The 23,360-nt window shown below is 35.5% G+C and overlaps 1 protein-coding gene across 1 annotated transcript in view; it reads right to left on the bottom strand.

Annotated features, from left to right (window-relative positions):
* DPYD (dihydropyrimidine dehydrogenase) overlaps nt 1-23,360 on the bottom strand; it is a 980,594-nt gene that overhangs the window by 506,057 nt on the left and 451,177 nt on the right. The window contains exon 12 of the mRNA XM_055145227.1: nt 4,788-4,972. Coding sequence (XP_055001202.1) covers nt 4,788-4,972 — 185 coding nt within the window. The remainder of the gene's footprint in view (nt 1-4,787; nt 4,973-23,360) is intronic.

The raw sequence follows: 23,360 nt of genomic DNA, 5'->3' as shown, positions 1-23,360 counted from the left end.
GCTTTGCCTACCCATATAAATGAACAAATATACATGGATAAATAAATGATTGGGCAAATTAAATGTTTTTCTAATTAACTGAAATGACTCCTTTTAACTGTGGTCTCTCATAATCCATCCACATTACTTTTCTTTTCAAATCTCCTATTTTATAATTTTTCTGATACCAGTGTAAAAAATCAAAAGGAACAATCTCTAAGAACTGAGGTGTAATACAAACAAAAATATTTATACCTCAGATATTTTACCAATTTCATAATTTCTTTTATAAAACATTTTCTGTAATTCAATAGGGTACCAACTGCAATCACTATGGCCCATCTGTGAATATATAGTTTACCACTTAAATAACTTTGTGGGGGAAAAATAACTCATCCCAGATCACACAGTCTACTAGCCTAGTGACTGGTTTGAAATCTGGTGTTTATTTTATTTTATTTGTTATTACTTTTTTGAGCATTTTGGATCACATCTGGTGATGCACAGGGGTTACTCCTGGCTCTGGACTTAGGAATTACTCCTGGCGATGCTCAGGGGACCATAATGAATGCTGGGAATCAAACCCGGGTCGGCCACGTGCAAGGCAAATGCACTATCCGCTGTGCTATCACTCCAGCCCCTGGTGTTTATTTTAAAGGTCAGGTTTATATCACAGATATATGATACATCTTCTCATTTATCACTTTGATACCCTCCAAAACTCAATGGCTCGTACTCAAGAAGTGGTGATTGACGACATTAATTAATGAAATTTACATGAAGCTCTCTTCAGAATAAAAAACTGAAATCACAGAAATCACAACATTGATGTCTTTAAAGAATTATATTTAACTGTAAAAGTATATTATGAAAACATATTCTCAAAACACTAGCTATCCAATTACAAGGTTTTGACACATAAATTCAGACTAACATATACATTAAGTCATTTTAAAGGACACTCTCTAAAGTTCGTATTTTCCTAGAATAAACTAATGTAAACATACTATAGGTATTACAAAGCTTCACTCTAAAAAATACTTTATAAATTATAGAACACTTTATTAATGAATGATACATTTATAAGAATACTATTTCTTTTCAATGCTATGAAATTACGTCACACATCAGTTTTGTTAACTTCATATTCTTTCAAATGAATTCTTACTGTTTGTATTTTTTTTTGGCTTTTTTGGGTCACACCTGGCAATGCACAGGGGCCACTCCTGGCTCTGCACTCAGGAATTACCCCTGGCGATGCTCAGGGGACCATATGGGATGCTGGGAATCGAACCCGGGTCGGCCATGTGCAAGGCAAATGCCCTACCCGCTGTGCTATCTCTCCAACCCCTCTTGTTTGTATTTTCTTAATTGAGAGATGAGTAAACTCTATTCTGTATATAAATAGGTCGAGCAATATATAAGCTTGGTCACTAACTTGTGGACAGTGAGTCTAGTAATCAGGCTTCAATCAGGGAAATAAAGTGCAATAGAACCTCCAGAAAAAATTACAGTCCAGAGAAGGAGGCAGGTGCAGAATCTAAAGTACAACTTGGAACCAGAGAGATGACACAGTGAAATGGGGGACGGATGGTTCTGGAGATATACTGCTGTGTTGGGAGAAATTCGCATAGGCATCACCATTTAAAGACATTAGGCTTTTTTTTTCTTTAGTGCAAGAAGGAGCCTCTACAGGGTTTTAAATTAAATTGCAATCAAATTTGAATTCTAGACAGATTATTCTGGCTATAGTGTAGAAGCAATGGATTTGACAGAGGGAAAGTGGAGGCAATTTTAAAAGGTGATAAAAGCCAGAACCAAGTTAATGACAGTGGGGAGAGAGAAAATTCCCACTTTGTCTATATATTCCTTTCTAGACTTATCACTGCTTAGCACTCTGCATTCAACAATGTGGCAGGAAAGTGGAAGTGTTGATTTTCCTTGACAGAAATTTTACCTGCGTTCCATTTCTACTCCATTTTCAAAACGCAGTTCAACACTTTGACAAGTCTGAGTTCTTCAGCCAAATTCAAAGTTCCTACTGGTCACAACTTTTTAATTTATATTCTAAACACTATCATTTCTAGTAATATGTATTCTCAACATGTGTGTACTACTGTTTTCAATCACACCTAGAAGTCTGGTGCTTTTCTTTTATCTGTATACAGAACTAAGCAAAATTGTTGCTCAATTTTTCAGCAAACATCAAATTCAGGGAAATAAAAAGGTAACAGTGCAGTCAAAAAGTAAAACATGTTTAAAAATCCTTCCGAGAGACAATGGTGATGATTAACATTATATCTGATATATGTTCTCTATGCAAATTTCAGTTATAAATTGATTTAAATATCCAGAAAAATTAACAAAAACTCCTATCTTCAATCCATGTTCAAGTTCACCTTTCCAATTCTCTTCAGCATCTCTGTATTCTCAATATTTTCACTATTTCAAACTAAATTCACACATACGCTGGATACCATCTGGTCCAGCACAAGAAACCTTTTCTCTTCCCATAACCAGATTCCACCTTTATATCTTCAAGAGTTTAACAAGCTGGTCAGTTATATGTCTCATGAACCAAACACACACAGTTATTAATAAATGGATGAGAGCATGCACAAACCTTGGCTTGAACAAATTCATATATATGACATATTATATATATATACAAATTTAGATAAATAGGTCATATATATGACATATTATATATATATACAAATTTAGATAAATAAATGCTATACAGAGGTGTATAGCATTCTTGGGGTTTTTTTTTGAGGGGGGAGGGTAGCTCCTAAGCAGTGCTCAGAAGGCCCAAAGACTCCACAAGAGATTTTTTCGGCACCCAGGCTGGTGGTTCAATGCAAGGTTCTAGGATGGAACGCTGCTCTGGCCCTGCAGTGCTGGCCACAATGAAGCCTGCTCAAGTTTCCATGTGATGCCAGGGCTTCAGTCTGGGTTGGCTCATGCCAGGCTTGCACACTAAAATATGTATTATCTCCCAGCTCCAGGACTGCTGTTTGATATTGAAAGATATATATTTCTGAGTAATCTAGTCCAAAACTTTCAACTGCCTTGTAATGTTCCAAAACTATGCTATTATTTTCCCCAGAACACTGTCAATGTTTAGTAAATATTATAATTTTATGTGTCTGAGTGTTTGTTTCAGTGTTGTTCAGTCAAATAAGAAACTGTTAGCCCAATCTTGATTTTCAAATTGATTTTGAAAATTCAATTAGTTCTGCCTAATTTGGAAGGCTAAGGACCACTGGTTGAAAGAATTTGAATAGGGAAACAAAAGTTCAGTATTAGAATTAGAATAGGTTTGGGAGGGAGTGACTGGAGGAAACAAAAGTGAATGTGTTTCATATACATGCAGTTTGGACATATATATGAAGATGTCTAGTAAAAACTGGTTGATATGTTACTAAAATATAACATTTTAATTAAACTTAATAAAATTGCATTACTTTTCTCATAAGCCTGGCTCCTTTTAATTTATGATTTGTAAAACATTCTAAATGTAGGATTTGTCATCTCTTCAAAACATTACCTCTTATATCGCACCTCAGTATCTATGTAAAACACAGAGGAGTTGCAGTGATTGGTAGGCACTGAATGGCTGTGATACCACTTATGATCCCAATTAAAACATCTCAAGTTCTACTGCTCATAGGCTCCGTGTGGGCATGCACAACATAAAAAATATGAAACATCAGCCCAGTCCAGTCCCTATTGAAATAGCATGACTATATCACACTATCAGAATGACAGGACAAAAAGATCAAAATAAATGTTCAAGGTACAAGAATGAAATACATTTAAAGAAACACTAAAAAAATACTCATTTTTTTTATCATGTCAAGAGACAAAAGAAACCTAAAGACCAGAGTCAGGAAACAGTGAATAGAGTCTTTCTTGAATAGGAAATAAGAGTAGAACTTTATTAATAAAAACAAACACTTCCAGAAAGACGTCATGCAAATTAGGCCACTAATTTTAATTAAATTATAAAGCTAGATGAAAACAGAACTTTTAATCAAAAAGTAAGACAACTGAGACTTGGTGGTTATGACTTATTTTTCCCCAGACTACAGAGTTATTTTGCCAGAGTATATTCAACTTTGCATTTTGTTATTTTTACATTTTATATTCCAATCATAAAACTAAATAGTGAAAAGTAATTATAACTGAAATTATAAAATATTTGTTTTCTTGTCACTGATTTAAAAAGAGAATAGGGCCTTATCTGATTCAAATAACTAACATATTTTTCTCCACTATATAATAACATAACAAATATAAATTCCATCTCATAGCATATTAAATATCCATCCGTACTGGATGAATGTACTGTCCTTAAATAAAGAAACATTGAAAGGGATCACACGTGGCTTCTCTCAGGGGTTCCCCCAACTCTATACTCATGGCTTTCTCTGGATCTGTGCTTCGGAATCACTTCTGATAGGACTCAGGGAACCATAAGTAGTACCAGGAATAAAACCCAGGTAATCTTTGTGCAAGGCAAACACTTTTCCTACCATCTGTCAGGCCCTATAGTTACATTTTTCTAACAGATCAGGAATAATGGTTTCATGATATTCCATTGGTAGAAAAGCATAATGAACTTCTAATCAGTTAAAATACTGTCATCCTGTCCATATTTTTAGAAATTTTATCTAAGTCAATAGTGACATATTTGATGTAGCTATTACATACCTTATTAAAATTCATATAAGTGAGTAAAAATATATGATAAAGTACTTAGCCATTGGGTGAAAAATTAATTCAAACTGAAGGAAAAGTCCTACCTGTATATATCTGTGAATGTACCAAGAGGCTTGCTTTCCATCATTCACGGATTCCACGGTAGTGTTAGCCATACCAACAATATCACCACCTGCAAACACCCATGGTTCACTGGTTTGCATAGTTTCAGGATCTACTTCTGGGAGACCCCATCTGTTAAATTTTACAGGGTTCAAGGCTTCCTTTACTGGAAAAAAGAGAGAGAGAGAAACAACAGGTGGTGACTAATCTGTGCATCACATAATAATAATATGAAAATTAAGAAAAATTACAATTTAATTATTATTCTAGGGATTCAAACAACTGTTTTAAATGAACCATAAAAACAGAAAACTAATGAAATATGTGAGTTAACACATTTGAAATATAACCAACTCAAAATATAATTTAAGGCCACAGATATGAGTCACATTTCTGATCTGGTATTTATGTTTAGGAAGGATGCATCCATCAAGAAGAATAGTATAGCCATTTAACTATTCTAATGTATATAAATTCCATTTACAATTCTTAAAGTTTTACAAAATGTATTTGTCCATAATCATAGGTTCACAGGTTTTATTGTGATCATACTTCAGATGATCCCAAATTTTATCCTGAGTGAAATGTATAAATAATGTTAGTTTGGCCAAGAGTCAATTATCCCTTTTATAAGAAGCTGTATAATAAAAATAAGGAACAGCTTTCTACATTTTCCACAACTTGGTATTATTAAATTTAAACAATATGATTTCCGGAGCCTTAGCCACAGCCATGCTCAAGACCCCACTCCCCATGTTTGGACAAGCCTCATGCATGAAGGTACTGGCAGAGGAACCCAGGTGTGTGGGACACGGGGCTGAGACCTCCAAGTCTGCTCAGATCGGGACTGGGCCTCTTCCGCCCAGATTTCCCATTTTCCAGTAGCTAGGCGGTCACACCCAGGGACATCCAGGGACTTAAAAGCAAGCTCCCAGAACATCTTATAGCCTATTTCTCCCTCTGGGAGAACCAGCAACCTACCAAGAGTTTCCTGCCCACATGGGAAAGCTTCGCAAACTCCCGGTGGCGTATTCATATGCCAAAACCAGTAACAATGCTGCGTCTCATTCCCCTGACTCTGAAAGAGCCTCCAATGCAGCATCCTTGGGAAGGACGAGTAAGGAGAGGCTTCTAAAATTTCAGGAATAGGACGAATGGAGATGTTACTGAGACCAATGGAGAAATTCGATCATCATCATCATCAACGGGATTATGATGATGATGATGATGATGATGATGATGATGATGATGATGATGATGATGATGATGATGATGATCTTTTGGTTGGGAGTTGAGAGTGCCCAAGTGTGATTATTTGGTCAACCTGATAGTGCTTCAGTATAAGACCTTCGGTGGGTGCTACTCAGGTCCCAGGGGCCTCTGTGATACATCTAGATAAGTTAATGGAATCATGGGTTTTGCTGTATGCAGGGCATGCACTTTAACCCATGCACTTTCTGCCCAGTTCCTTAAATTTAAGCAATTTTAATTGATCTGAAGTATGTTAGATTTAGCCCCACATTTTACTTTGCTTATTTATAATATTTTTGCTTTTTTTAAGAAAAAAATGCAAACATTATCATTACTTCCTTATAAAAGTGCTCTGTAAAACAAGGCAAATTTATTTTCTGTGACCCTCATCTGGGTTCCACAAAACACTGAGTTTCTCCAAAAAAAAGACTGAAAGGAAACTGGACATGTGGTCCTGACATTTGTAAGAGAAAAAAAGACAGTAAATTACAGAAGGATTGATCAAGAGTAGCAATGAATGAATAAAACCACTGAGAATGGGCCACTGTCAAGGGTCAGATGTTCTCTTCAGATATTTAGGTCGTAAATTTGTGTACATTATTTCAGAAAATCTATTAACTCTCTACTATAGTCTAATTAAAAACTGATTACAAAAAAAACTATAATAGGTTAGATGATTTTGAAGCAAAACAATTTTGTGGAGGAAAAGATTAATAAAAAATAAAATAACAAAACAATGGGCTAAGAGATAGGTAAGTTAAAGGACTATAGCACGTTTCATTAGTAGAATGTCTGTATTTTATCCTGGAACCACAGGATTCCACAAACACTTTCAAGAGCGTACTCTAAGCAACAAAGGGCATAGTACCTGATCACTCCCAAACCAGAAGTGGCCTGTTCAACTACCCAAAATTAATAATAAAATAAAAACACATAACATTTCTTCTTCTAAAACCTAAGCAAATATATTTATTTTTCTGTACAAGAACAGGACTGTATATATTTTAGAATCTTGGTATGGATTAGTACCTTACTACTTAAAGAAAATTATAATTTTAGAGAACTCTTAAGGGGCTATTCTTGACCGCCTGTTTTTCTACAGGACATAGTTTCCATGACAGGGATGAACCCATTCTATTCAGATTATGTCACAGATCTTCACTCTATCAGAAAGCATACGAGACTCTTGAATTAATGGATGACTAAACAAATAAATAGATCAATGCTATCATACTTAGGTATTTATCTTTAAAAATCTGCCTCTATTGATACCTTTGATCTTGTATCATGAATAAAATTAAATATTCATGTGATTATTTTCCATGTAGAACAACATTCTTAGAAGTTTTTCTTTTAATTCTTTAATTTTATAAAGCAGTTCATATTATTTGATTACATTTAATATTCAAATACCAATCCCATCACCATTATACTTCCCACCACCATATTTTGGATGTTTCCATCCCTAACCCCAACCTCTGCCCCAAAGCAGAACTGAAATAATATATTTTGTATTGCTTGTTACGAAAAACCGCTGAAGATGCTATAGAAAAGTTTACTTAGAGGAAAGAGTGTCAAGATTGTGGTTTTTCACCAAGGGACCAGGTCATAGAAAGAGACCATAATCATTTTTCCCCACTGCAAAACGGATCATCACTACCATCTGTTGACAATTGTCTGAGTTTCGAGAAAGTCAATAGCAAACGTGGCTTGTCAATTCAATCAATTACAATGGCAAGGGTAGTGTATCCTTATCACTAAATGGCTTATCTAAAGGGATATATGAATACACACATATATGTATACATATGTATGTAGAGGCAGATACATATTTATGTATGCATACATTTATTTGTACATCTGTATGTATGTATGTATGTGTATCATTTTCAAAAATGACCTTGCTTTTCCAATATGTTGACACCACATTGTCCAACATAGATATATGAAATAAACATATCTATATCAAATGAATAAAATAAATATATGAAATAAATAGTTCATTGTTTTCTGGGGTGCTTAGGGAATATTTTTAGTTCAAGGTTTGCACTCAACAGTAGTTGGGTAAACCATATAACCATATTGTGATAAGAATAGAATTCAGAGCAAGCAAATGCTCCACGACTGAGCCACATCCCTAGTCCAATAAATATTTCTAATGGGAAATATTTCAAAATTATAGAAGGAGGTCAACCTATTTTATATATTTTCTCATATTTAATAGAAATTTCCTTAAATATTAAAACAACCTATTTGAAATACAGAAGAAATTATGCCTTAGTTTTCTCATTCCCATGCCAGCTATGTGCATGCACATGCATGCATGCATGCGTGCGTGTATTTGTGTGTATTTGTGTGTGTATGTATGTGTGTGCAGTTATTGACAGTTTATGGGCCTCTTACTTGCATGGTCTTTGACTGTCCTGTGCCAAATTTTAAGTTTTTAGTTTCTCTAGTTTTGTAGAAGATTCCTCTAATTATATAAGCTAAGGTCTCACAGATCTTAAGTCTTCCCTTGACTAAAATGAATTATATTTAGTGGGTATTAAAAAAATGCTTACTGAATTAAATTGAAGTTCTTGAGTAATGCATTTTATATTTTATTATTTTTTGCCAGTCTCTGTCCCACCTGTATATCATTCCAAATTGTAGTTAATTTCACTTAAATATGAGAGCTCTATCTAAGTTAATGAGCAGTTAAAAGACAAAGACTCTTTCATATTTTAATATAAGATAGCCACCAATGAAGACATTCTGGGACATCTATTTGTGAATACAAAAGCGCTAGTCTACTAATAAGTCTTTTCACTGAATACATATTATGTCATTTTATGTCATTCATTTATATGATACCCTTCCTGTGGAAGCTCTGGCAGCTGCACCCACCCACGCCCCACCTCTGCAGCCACATCAAGTGCTGAACTTCACTGCTTCACGGATACTCTCTGCAGAGTATGCAAACTGCCAATAATTCCAGTTACTCTTCGGTATTCGGTGCCCAGGCTGAGAACTTGGGTGCTTTTTCAGAGTTGGGGTAAGAAGACTCCTCTAAACCCCCTCGCAGCGCCCCCTCCCCTTCTCCGACCACCGCCCCCCCCCCCCCCGTCAGAGTTCCGAGAGCCACACCCACCTCCCATAGCCACCACCATGTCAATTCAATGGCCCAGACAACCACAGATCTTGAAGTCTTAGGATTGACACCTCCAAATTCTTCAATAGTGAAATTCCAGTAGGAGCACACTAAATTAGATCGAAAGGTAACATCAAGGTTGACTAAACTCAGTAAAAACAGTAATAGAAGGCTGAACTAGCAATCAACAGCTTAATAAATTCTTAGTCAAGGACTTAAAATCTCCACGATCGTATATAACAATTTTCACAAAAATTTCTTTTATATTTTTGATTTAAATATTGAAATTGGTTACCTAATAAACTTTAATTCTAGAATTGTATCAACAGTTGTGGCGTTTTTCTACATTAAGATACATTTGAAATTTAAAGAAATGTGCTCTTTGAGGCAAAATATGTGTTCAACTGGAGGGGAATGTCTTTCATGTACACGGGCACAGATTCAATCCTTGCATCCAATTGACCCGATTACTACACAGTGCAGTCCCCACAGCAGCAGAAACAAATTAATTTTCTATTAATTTACAATATTCAATCAATGGGCAGAAACAAACTAATATTCTATTATTTGACAGTATTCAGTCAATTTATATTTGAAGTCTTAATTTGAATAACTTATGCCTTAATTATTTTATGCAATTAACTCCACTTACTAAATAGCTCATACTAAATCCCAAAATATGAAAGAATTTTCTTCCATATGAAAAATTATCACAGGCCCCTTTTGAAATTACCTCCTGAGTTTCCTCCCTAGTTTTTGTAGAGGCCTTTATGTTAAACAGGTTCGCATAAATAACTCTAAATGGCCAACCATCTAATTATGAGAATGTAAACATAGTAATAGCTACATAAATCATCATTATCATCATCATCATCATCCGTTGATCATCAAATTTCTTGAGTGGTCTCAGTAATGTCTCCATTCATCCTAGCCCTGAGATTTTAGAAGCCTCTCTTTAGTCGTACTTTCCAACAGTGCCGCATTGAAGGCTCTTTCAGAGTCAGGGGAATGAGACCCATCCTTGTTACTAGTTTTGGCATATGAATACACCACGGGGAGCTTGCCAGGCTCTCCCATCTGGGCAGGAAACTCTCGGCAGCTTGCCAGGCTCTCCCAAAGGGAGAACTAGGCTGTAAGATGTCTCAGAGCTTGGTTTTATAGTCTCTGGATGTTGGCTGTTGATGGGATTACACAGCGCCAGAGATCTCAACCTTGAGTCCCACACACCTGGATTCCTCTGCCGGTTCCTTCATGCATGAGGCTTATCCGAATGTGTGGAGAGGGGCCTTGAGCATGGCTGTGGCTGGGCACTTGAGGTCTTTGGCTGTGGAGGCTCTGCATGGGGCAGGGAGGGAAACTGAAACCCACCCCCTCAAGGGGCCCTGTGAAGACAGCCAGGCGCGGGGGCAAGAAACTCTCTGAGATACATCAATTAAAATAATTTTTCTCTTTCGATACATAATGGTTTAACTAGTCAATTTCTATAGAAAATAATCAAAAGAGTAGAACATATACAAATTACAGGAAAGTTTGATTAGTGCCATAGTAGAACAGTAGTACTTTCTATCAGCAACACTAAGCATTTAAGGCAGAATGTTTCACAACTTGAACATCAACTATTCAAGATTATTCTGATGATGTCATGAAATTTGCTTTTAAGTGGATAGACATGGAGAGTATCATGCTATGTGAAATGAGTCAGAAAGAGAGGGACAGATATAGAAGGACTGCATTCATTTGTGGAGTATAAAATAACATAAAACGAGACCGACACCCAAGGACAGTAGACAGAAGGGTCAGGAAGACTGCTTTATAGTTGGAAGCCTGTCTCTTGAGCGGAGGAGAGAAGGCAGCTGGAACAGAGAAGGGATCACTAAGAAAATGATGGCTGGAGAAATTGGTCAGGAGGGGAGATGTGTGCCGAAAGTAGGTAAAGGACCAACATGATAACCTCTCAGTATCTGTATTGCAAACCATATGCCGTAAAGTAGAGAGAGAGTCTGGGGAATACTGTCTGCCATGGAGGCAGGGGGAGGGTGGGAAAGGAGGGGGCATACTAGGAATATTGGTGGTGGAGAATATGGGTGTTTGATCATTGTGTGACTATAACTCAAACATGAAAGCTTCTAACTATATCTCACGGAAAATTAATAAAATAAAATAAAAAATAAAAAACAAACAACAACAACAACAAAAGACTATTCTCCTGAGGAAATAAGCACTACATTGTGTAAGCTTTGGACTATAAGTAGAAGATGTAATATCTTTAAATTACTTAAAATCAGGGGTAAAATATTTCCCTGTAACTAGAGCCTGCATAATAGAAAACAGACTCTGATCAAGCAAATATTATATATAAATAAATACTTACATATATACATATATGTATATATTATGCAACATATTAATTACATTGAGACTATTTAGCAAATTCAACAGATTATGGATCCAAACAGCATTTTGAATGATTTTACTGATGGTTTACAATATACATATGTTTATTTGTATATTGTATACAATAGTGTATATTGTAATAATATTTATTATTTAAACAACTATTTGTACATAGTTGTTAAAATAATACATATTATTAATAAATAATACTTATACTATTTTATAGTGTATTATATTATACTATATATTATATATTATGTATTATACTATAATATAATTATATTGTAATATAATTAAATATTATAATATAATTATATATTATATTATATATAACATAATATATTATATTATATATTATATGTTATTATATTATATAATTTTATATTGTATTGATTAAAATAATCTAATTAATAAACACTATTTTAAACTTGCAATACAACAAAAATTAATCTCTGAAGCATATATTCTGCTCTTCCTTTATCAAACTTGGAAGGAGTGAAGAAAGCATAAGTTGATGAAAAATGTATATTTACATTTGCAAACCAAATAACTGCTTGCCATTTCCTATGAAGTGTTAAATGAATATTAATAGAAGGTTTGTATATTTTTGTTCATAAAATAATGGGGGCTGAGGAGAGGGATATGCTCTTATAATGGTGCAGTTTCCCTAGTCTTCCTGTGAGATTCCTTATTGCAGGAAACTAGCATATGTCTTAGCAATTCCATAGCTGAATAGAAAAAGATCTTCCAAGAACCCCCCAACCTCAAATATGCTTATTCACAGTCTCTATTATTCTGAAAATGGAGAGAAATATGTTAAATGATATGGTGCCTGTAATTTTATGCAGTCTTAAAAAAGAATGAAAACATCCTTAATTCATACCAAACATTCAAGATTTATGCTAATTGTCTGTTTTAATTACTACTGTGTTCAAATGAGCTTATTTAAAAAACAAAGACACTCTAAGGTAGCTTTAAAACAAGAAATCGTTGTGAAATAGGAATTTTTAGTCAATTTAATGTTATGCATGAAATGATTTTTTTATATAGACTTAATTGTATTGTGACACACAAGTTCTTCAATAAGCCACAGCTTAAAATGGCAGAAACCGTCCCTCAGGGACACATCACTAGCAGATGCAGATTGCCAAGGTCAATTAAACTGATGTAGCTGTGCTGTCATATATGTAGAAGAGAAACCCAGAAGCATATGACAAGTATATTTCTCAGTATTTATAAAAAGATGTCAAGAATGTTATATTTTAGTGCATAAATATAAATTAATTCTCCATAAACCATAAAACAATCCAGTAGAAGTCACGATGAAGGATTATTAGAATTTTTAAGGGCTTAATATGTTACAAAATAATGGAAGGGATTAAAAAATCAACCTTTGTTATAAAATATTATATTGAAAATAGATAAACTCATTTGTGTGCTTGTTTAATTTCACAGAACCTATTATCCAGTAGGACCAAAGTACCATGAAACAAGCAAGCAAACAAACAAAAAGCTGAGGCAATAATCTTGATAATTCATAGCTGAAAGCAAAATCACCACAAAACAAACAAATTCCAATTTTAGAACCAGGATCTCAAAAGTTCTGTTTAACAGAAAGACCTGAAAAAGGAAAAATCAGAATCGGAAAATGTCTTCACCAAGAATACCAAGTCCTGATGTCACGTGGCATGAGCCTTATCTTCCATCTCCGTCTGCCTCTTTCCGTATTTGAATCAATTTGCTATTCAGTTCCTCACACAATGGAGCCCATAGATTCGACCTTCCCTTCTGTAAGCCCTTCAAAAGTTAACCTTGATTCTGTGTCTTCCTGTTCCTCTTGAACTAAAAATATCAACTATAAATTTTCAAGTATATCTCTCAGGTTCTCTCTTCTCATTTTGTATTTTGAACAACTTTGTTTTTCCACATGGTTCTATTTTCTCACTACCATTCCTCTACCTTTAACTAATTCATTAAAATAATGGATGGTGACTGTCTAATTTTTTTATCACTCACATGTTGTTCCAATCACATCTTTAATGAAAATATGGTCCCCCTGCCCTGGTGACCAAAATTTGTGATCATAGACCTCCTCCCTTTTGGGTTTATGTAGCATCAAAAGTTAAATCACATTAATTTTAATTTCCTTCCTAACTTTAAAAATGCTACTCTAACTGGGCTCTCCCTTTTAGTATATACTCGGATCCCTATGCCTTCTTCCTAATATCCAATTGTTTAAATTCCTAGCACCAAAATTCTCTCTAATAAAATGCATAACATTTCTGGGTCTTTCATGTTCTTTCTACAAAAAAAGAGACCTCAAAACTATATTCATTTTTTCACTTTAGCACATCTGCCTGTTAAAAAGATTTAACCTAAATTTTCTGCTATTCCTTCTAAGTACTCTCTCTGCAAACTGAATTCACACCTTCTTCTGGCTCTTATGCCAGTTCTTGTTTGATGAAGTAATCTTGTTTATCCTATCCACTGTGCCCACCATTCATATTTTGTCTACTCTCTTGAAAAGGATACAGAAGCTATCATATGGGAAGCTGCTTATCTTCTAACTGCCCAAACTACAAATCCAGTGGGTTTGTTCACACTCAATTTTCCTTATTATAACAAACAACTCTCACTCTAATTAAAGGTGAATCTCTACTAATTGCAAAAAGAAAGGAGTTCTCTTAACTTGTAGGAATTCTGCTCCTTAAATCAGATGTTACTTCTTCACAATTATTAGCCATCACCTCTAAGGAGATTTTTTCCTTATCTGTACAGTATTTCATTTTTAAATTTTATAGACCTGTAATCCCAAACTTTCAAAGAAACACTCTTGATAACATGCTGATTAGCTTTAAAGATGTTAAACCTAGTGACTTGATGTAATCATCGCTACTTATAAAACAGGACGTGAATGAAAGGTTTAAGTTCACAAAAAATGAAATTTAAGATTGTTCTAAAACTCAGTATCTTACTAGTGGGTATTTCACTTGTCACCCTCTTATGGCAATCTTGATCTTACAAAGTACCCAGAAATGACCAGTCCATTTTTATAAAAGTTCCATATTGTTGGCTTCAATAACATCATCTTTTCCACAGCCCTCTATAATCATTTTTGAATGTTCTTGATTGTTTGTCCCCATTCTCTTTTCTCAAATTAATTAAAAATGTATACTTAAATTACTATCATCTTTTAATTTATTCTCTCCATTACCTCAACTTTCAATTACTTTATTCCACCAATTTACTAAACAGACACTTTCTCCCAGTTATTTTTTATAGCCTAATTCTGAATCCCCACTACGGAGTCAGAAAAACGGTACAAGAGTTAGGATGCATACCTTGCATACAGCCAACCCCAGTTCAAACAACACCAAATGGTCCTCCCAAGCATCATTGGACTGATTCCTGGAGGTTCCCCAAAGCACTGGAGTGGCACAAGTATCTCTTGGTACTCTAGAATGTCTGTGATCCTTGGTTCTTCAGGGTTGAGTAGCACCATATCCCTGAGCCTTGCATCAAACAAATCTCCATCCTACCTGGCTAAGAATTGCTGGGATGGATTCCTAGATTCATTTATTACAGTTTGGGAAGCATCAAACAAAGAACATGAAACATATCACTAAATCATGAAAAGGGACAAAAAAGTCCAGCACCTATTGATCCCTAATCTAAAATGAGGAAGATAGTGAACATTTCAAACACAAATCTTACTTAGAACACCAAATAACTATGTGAGATTCAGTACAGACACAGATAGCAGATTCAGTATGTAGTAATTCCTTTTTCTCTGGCTCTAGGGCTTTTCTTGATACTGGCCTTTGGGGTGAGGGCAAGACAAATCCAGAAACAGCAGCAGTTTCAGAATTCCACTGGTGGGGAGGCCATCCAAGTAACTCCCTCCACTTCTCCCAAACAAAAGCCAATTCTAACTGAAGAGTCCGAAGAGAATTCTGGTCAAGACCAGATTAACAGATAGATTCTTCAGGTCATATCCTTCAACAAAATCCCTCTTCTTCTTTCTGTGACAATAACTGCATCTACTCTCAGCTCACTGGTAACCACATGACTGTAGGTCAGCAAGGGTAGTGCTCCCTTCTCAGTGGGGGATGGAAGCCACAAGAATACTTTGCTTGGTAACACACTTGATTGTGCCCCAGGACTCTGTGGGATTAGGCACTTTATGTGTTCTTTCTCCACAGAGCATAACAGTCTGAGTGTAAGAGGGAACTCAATAAATGATTTCGGTTGCAAACTATGAGTTGTCTCTTCCATTGATTTAGCTGGCCTGTGTGTCCATCAACTGACTAAGATTCATCTAAGTCTTATTTCCACAATTAGAACCTGCCCATTGAAAAAAAAAACCCAGATATTTTCCTTGTCCTTTTAAAAGTGGGGTTCCAGGTGACCAGAGATGTGGCTCAGGTGGCGGTGCACATAAATTGCCTGGGTGAAGACTGGAGCTCTATCCCTCTAGTCCAGGCCTCCTCCAACCCTGCAATGTGTAACTGAGTAACACAGAGCTGCAACCCCCACAACTCGACTCAGTATCACAAGGATCAGCCATAGGCCCCTGGGCACTGCTGGGTATGGTCCCCATAAGTAGTAAATAATTACATACATAGCACAATGGGTAGGGCATTCACTTTGCATGTCACCGACCCAGGTTCAATTCCTCCATCCCTTTCGGAGAGTTCAGCAAGCTACCGAGAGTATCTTGCCTGCAGGGCAGAGCCTGGCAAGCTACCCCTGGCGTATTCAATATGCCAAAATCAGTAACAATAAGTCTCACAATGGAGACGTTACTAGTGCCCGCTCGAGCAAATTGATGAACAACAGGACAACAGTGCTACGGTGCAATCCTGATTTACATACATGTAATAATTGGGAAATAAGAACTAATAAAAAGCTCTTGCATTAACAAACACACTGAGTTGAGAATAAAAGGCACTTAGTCAATTTCTTTATTTAATGACTTGAATTCCCTGCAGCACAATAATGTTAGATTTAAACAGTCATCTAGAATACAGGTAGTTTAAAAGTACAGCATTATTTTTTCCCCTCAATACTCAGGACATGCTAAGGCTTCCCAAGTTAGATACCAAGGATAGCTGTCAATAAAAGCCTGTCACAGGTCCTTTTGTTTTACTTGTAGTCTACAGGGAATTTCTTGTTCCATTCTTAAACTGACCAAGTAACCAATTCAGAATGAAAATTGTTGAAGCACTTCACCTTGATTTGCTTATTTCTCTGCAATAATTCCATCTATTTAAAACTCTAAACTCCTTGAAGATTTGATTTTATTTTATCAGAAAGTCCCTCAAGAAGGTTTGTGTCCTTGAAGAAAATTTAGAGGAATTGTTTTCAAATCCTCTGCTGGATTCCCAAATGCTGCACTTTTATTTGCTTATTCATATTCAAAGATACCACCAACTGAAAACGACAAACTCACTGAAGAAATAGAGCATCCTTAATCTGATCTGGACTATAATCATCATAATTCTATGCATACTGGTTGCTTAATACTTCTTGATCAGTAGATCTTTAGATCTTTCTACTAAAAAAATAGAAAGACCATGGAAATAGTTTATATTTTCTTCACAGGAAAAGAACTTTAAAAACATTTAATGATAACATCAAGTGATATAAGCAACTACAGAAAAGGGTTAAGAAAAATGCTTAATATAAAATTCCCATTTGTTGCATTTAAGGCAGAAATGAAAACAAATAGAAAGCCAGTAGTAAATTGTACTACTTGTGAAAACAATATTATTAAAATATAAGTGAATACTGAAAAATATTTTAATTAACAAAATAAATCAAATGGAAAAGATTCCCTAAATAGAGCTTTAAAAGTAAGTCTATGTGTGTTTGACTGCCATGACTAATTATGTATCCATGTAATGTGTGTTCAATTTGGGCTTATTTAAATAGCAGAAATGCTCATTAGCTGCAGTATATCTGTGAAGCTTCAGTAAACAGTTTAATGGTTTTTATGTTTAACCAATTTCATAAGTTCCTGTAATTTTAGCTTTAGCAGCTCATTAATGTTATTTTTGATATCCATCTTATGACTTTTTTTTGCTTGTCAATCTGCTGTAGGCATACTTTAATGCAAACTTTAAACACACACTAGCGTTCCTTTAGAACAATTTTAGTACATATGTAAATGTGTAGTTCAAAAGTATAGTTTCTTTTTACAGAGCACAAGTTATATTAACATGAAACCAGAATTATCCTTAGAGTTGGCAAAGAGTATTTTAAATATACTTCATAATGACAGTAATGACAAATATTTACTGTGTCCATAAACTTGTGACTGGTTCTGGTCTAGGCATCATATACTTTCTTTCTTTAGCTCCTCATAGAATCAGTAATACTTTCATTTCACCATTGAGAAAACTGAGAGTGGGGTAAAGTATCCAGTTTACAATCTCAGAATTTGAGTCAAATTACTAGCTAGAATTTATCCAGTGGGAAAAACTGGAGCTGAAGTTTCATGATATACTCTTACATCCTGCACTTGGAACTTAGATACAGTCATATAGATAAATAAAGTACATTAAAGAGACAAAAACTCCAAGGTGAAAAAAAATAAACCACCTATTTTTTTATGACATTGAAAACAAGTGCGGAGGAATCATCAGACCTTCATTTGAATAAAGATATTTCTGAGTCATACATGCCACAAAGGGATCATTTCAAGATGATGTTTTAAGCACAAGACAAACATCAAGGTAGGCAACTAGGTTTAGCCATGTAGAGATCAAAAGTTTTGAAAAAATCAAAAAGACATTTGCAAGTAAATGAGAGTAAAAGGCAGAGAAATGAGGACTGAGGAAAAAAAGACTGAGGGGAATAAAAGGACCGTGACAAAGCAGTGATGGTAAAATATTCTTCCTAGGAATCTAATCATTCCTTTATATTCCTGTCACTGTCACAGTAACAATGAGTCTCACAATGGAGAAGTTACTGGTGCCCGCTCGAGCAAAGCAATGAGCGACGGGAAGACAGTGACAGTGACAGGAATCTAATGATTCCAAAGGACAAAATTAAGGCACTAGCTTTATTTTATTAATTTAGAAAATATTTATTGATTATTCTATATTATCACTATAGTAAATCACAGACAAAGCTAATTTTCCTGTGGGATATACACATTAGTGTAGCAAGGATAAAACATAAAAAGTAAAGCGTAAATCGTGAATTGTGTGATAATGAAACATATCCTGAAGATAGTTACATTCAACAGTGTCTGAAGGAAGGTGTTGAGAAGGGGGACAGATGCCTGAGAGTCATAGGGTGGAATGAAAGAACTCAGGGGCTTTTGGATGAAAATGAATTTAATATAAAGAAAAACTGTAAAAATGAGCCTCCTGAGCTAAAAGTGATAGCATACTGGGTAATGTGCTTGTCTTGCATGCAGCTGATCTGGATTCAACTTCGGACACCTCATGTAGTTTTCTGGACATTACCAAGGGTGATCTCTAAGCACAGAACCAGGAGTAAGTACTGAGCCCTACCACATACCAAAACAATCAAATCAAATAAACAGTGCACAAATACTCTGATATAGAGAATGCTATGCAAGGAGAATTGTTGCTGAAGCTATAGATAAACACAGTGAAAAATAGAAGAAAGATTTGAATATGAGTAGGAAGAAGCAAGCAAGGTAAGGGTTTCAAGACCTAAGAATTAGGCAGACATCTGTCTGATAGGGACTTTCTAAACTGACTATAGTAAGAATTTTATCCTAATAAGAGTAGGGAAATGCAGAGTTTGGAACAGTGAAATACTTTACTTTCCATTTGCAAAACATCTCCTGGTACAATCACACAAAAGCAAGGCAAAACCAATCAGGAAGCTATACTTCTCAATGCAAGATAAAGTATCCAGAATTTGGCCATTCCCTCAATGGTAGGAAGACTTCCTGACCCTCAGGATACTTCAAATAAATAATAATTTCATATGCTCTCATCTTTATTGTAAAATTTCTGCAGTAACATTTAGAATAAAGCAATTATTTGATTCACTTCTACCCAACATTCCCACCTCAATGCTTATTCGTCTCTTAAATTCATTTATTCATTAATTCTTCCATCCACTCAGTGAATGCTTAAGTCAGTGCTAGATATTTTTAATTCAAATATAAATAAACTACACTGTAATCTTAATGCCAAAAAACAATCTATAACTTATGATGAATTCAGGAAATAGGAATAAATCAATAGACAAAAAAGAGATACATGTCCATTACATTAAATATTCCCTATATATATGTATGTATATATATATATATATGATCAGGCCATAGGAATCAAAGCACCAGTTTATATTTCTAATGCTCAATAAATTTGGAATAAAATTTAGATACTTTGACCCAACACTAAAAACATTTTGTAATTCAGAAAAATTCTTTCACACCTACTATACTATTTTTCATGTGTATCTTATGATCTGAGCACTGTTGCACTGTCGTCCCGTTGTTCATCATTATGCTCAAGTGGGCACCAGTAACAACTCCATTGTGAGAATTGTTGTTACTGTTTTTGGCATATCGAATACACCACGGGGAGCTTGCCAGGCTCTGCCATGCAGGCAGGATACTCTCGGTAGCTTGCCAGGCTCTCTGAGAGGGATGGAGGAATTGAACCCGGGTCTGCCATGTGCAAGGCAAACACCCTGCCCACTGTGCTATCATTCCATGATATCTTATGATTTAGTGAAAGAAACTGCTTCATGGTATAGATAAATCTATTTACTGTGCTGAAATGTACTTTCCAAGTCTCTCCTTTTATTACTTATCCAGCTACCATATCTAGTATATATGATGTTGCCTATACAAAACGTTCTTTCATCATAAGCTTGGTCATCTTGCAACCCTATATGCTACAGCAGAGTAAACTCTTCTCCTTGAGTCCCTTATAGTTTAATGGCAGTTATATTTATGTGCCTTTTTGTTCCTCTATAAGACTGCAAGATCCTGTACACAAGGATAATCTATCCATTTGTGTATAACCACAGGAATGTAACATAGAATGGTGTATATCCAGTAAACTCAGAAGAATGTAGAGTGGGCTCCACTAAGTGTATAGGGGAACATTTAGAAGGGATATCAAAATTAAATTTGGAACCAGAGACAGTGTGAAGGACACTTGCCTTCACGCAGCCAACTTGTCACATCAGCATTCTCAGTCTGCCATGAGGATTTTTAAGCAGAGAGTCAGGGGTAAACCCTAAGCACTGCCAAGAGTCCAGAACAAAACAAATTTAAAATGAGACACTAGGTTTAAATTCCATCACTGGGGAGAATAGCACTGTAGCACTATCGTCCAGTTGTTCACTGATTTGCTCGAGTGGTCACCAGCAAAGTCTCCATTGTGAGACTTGTTACTGTTTTTGGCATATCAAATACGCCACAGGTAGCGTGCCAGGCTCTGTTTTGCCATGCAGGTGGGATACTCTCGGTAACTTGCTGGACTCTCCGAGAAGGAGGGAGGAATTAAACCCAGGTTCGCTGGGTGCAAGGCAAATGCCCTACCTGCTCTGCTACTTCTTCAGTCCATCAAGGAGAATAGTTAGATTATAATATATGAGACCAGTGTAAAAATATTAGTCATGTGGAAGTTTATTTGGTGACATTGGACAAATATTTGTGAAAGTATTGGGCCACATTCAGTCATATAAATTGTTAACTTTTTTTTTTGAATGTTGATGTTTTTAGAAACATCCTTAGATGTTTCTAAAACATGCACTACAAAATACACTAGTATGGGAAAATTACTATTTAATAAAGTCTTTTGAAAATTCTTTATGACTCTTCATAATATTTCATATTGGAAACAGAGATAAAATGGGGGAAAATATTAACTATAACATTAAAATGCAAAATGTTTGGAAAAGTTTCTTGATTGAATATTAAAGTTAATGTTGACTTCCTTCCCCAGCAATCCCCATATATTTTGGACATCTAATAAATTGCATGCAATGTTATACATGAGTTGGGGAGCATTTACTTTTAGAATTATTACTTATATTAATGCATGCCAATGTCTAATTTAGCCCCCCAAAAAACACTCATTAAACAAATTTATTGGTATTTTGAGATTTGTTGTGTGAATAACTCCTGGCTCTGAGCTCTGGAATCAGTTCTGGAAAGGCCCTGGGGAACATATGTGGTGTCCAGAAATGAAGCCAGGTAGGTTGCATACAAGAAAAGCTCCTTACTTACTGCATTATCTCTTTAGCCCCTACACTGTTAATTTTGAGATTTGATTGAGAAAACACAACTGGAACTTAAAATAACAATATGCAACACAAAAATGCATTTTATTAGAAGTATTATTATTGCTATCATTCTTTTATAACTAAGTTCTACATTCTGAATCTTCATATCATAAAAATTTAGTGTAGTTTTACACTTCAAAGCAATATTCAGTTTCAGAATAAACTTTTAGTATACCATAATCTAATTAGTATTCTGAAGGCAAGAATAATAGACCATGCTCAAAAAAGCTGAAGACATCAATTGCACTCATTATAAGTAGACTAGAATTGATTATGATTTCTGTTCTCTAAAATTACTATTATTTTTCCAGTTTCAGCAATTTCTCCAGCAAACTTGTTACCACTGCTCTACTTCTTGTATGGAATCTTTGTCTTAATAGAAAACTACAGATTTATCCACTGTCTTTCTGTAAGAATGCATATATCAACCACTAGTGAAACCTGGAAAATAAAGATAAGGGAAGACTCTGAACAGAACTATACACTAGGGAAACAACCTCTTCCTATGCAGTTATTAGAGGGAAGTAAAATAATTACAGAAATATCATTCTGTGCCTCAAAAAGATGTCTACAGCAGTTGTAAGTGATGTGATGTTGATTCCAAATCACTCTCAGCACTGTTATCGGTTTGACCTTCCTACTCATCATTTCTACCATTTAAAAATAATTTTAAAAAATCTGTACAAAGATTCCACATATACTTAATATGGTTAGTCTGCTTAAGTGCCAGTACTTACATTCAATTCTGCCACTTTTTTTTTCTTATTTTGCACTTGTTATAATAATAAAACAACTCTTTCATCCACGAAAAAAAGAGGTTTCTGATAATTAGGGCAATATATATTTTTTTGGCTTTTTGGGTCACAGCCAGCAATGCACAGGGGTTACTCCTGTCTCATGCACTCAGGAATTAACTCCTTGTGGTGTTCAGGGGACTATATGGGATGCTGGGAAAAAATCCAGGTCAGCCACATGCAAGGCAAATGCCCTACCCACTGTACTATTGCTCCAGCCCCAATTAGGACAATTTTTTTATTTAATTAATTTATTTATTTTTAATTCGTGAATCACCCTGAGGGCAAATTTACAGATTTATACACTTTTGTGCTTATGCTTCCCTCATACAAAGTTCGGGAACCCATCCCTTCACCAGTGCCCATTCTCCACCACCAGTAAACCCAGCATCCCTCCCACCCTCCCCGATCCCATCTCCCCCCACCCCACCCTGCCACTGTGGCAGGGCATTCCCTTCTGTTCTCTCTCTCTAATTAGCTGTTGTGGTTTGCAATAAAGGTGTTGAGTGGCCACTGTGCTCAGTCTCTAGCCCTCATTCAGCCCGCAACTCCCTTCCCCCACATGGCCTTCGACTACATTATAGTTGGTGATCCCTTTTCTGAGTTGCCCTTTCCCCAGAATGTGAGGCCAGCCTCCAAGCCATGGAGTCAACCTCCTAGTACTTATTTCTACAATTCTTGGGTGTTAGTCTCCCACT

The sequence above is a fragment of the Sorex araneus genome, chromosome 8 (assembly GCF_027595985.1).
Source record: "Sorex araneus isolate mSorAra2 chromosome 8, mSorAra2.pri, whole genome shotgun sequence".
NCBI classification, from domain to species: Eukaryota; Metazoa; Chordata; class Mammalia; order Eulipotyphla; family Soricidae; genus Sorex; species Sorex araneus.
The sequence above is the reverse complement of the archived record's forward strand: the minus strand, read 5'-3'. Positions and strand labels throughout refer to the sequence as shown.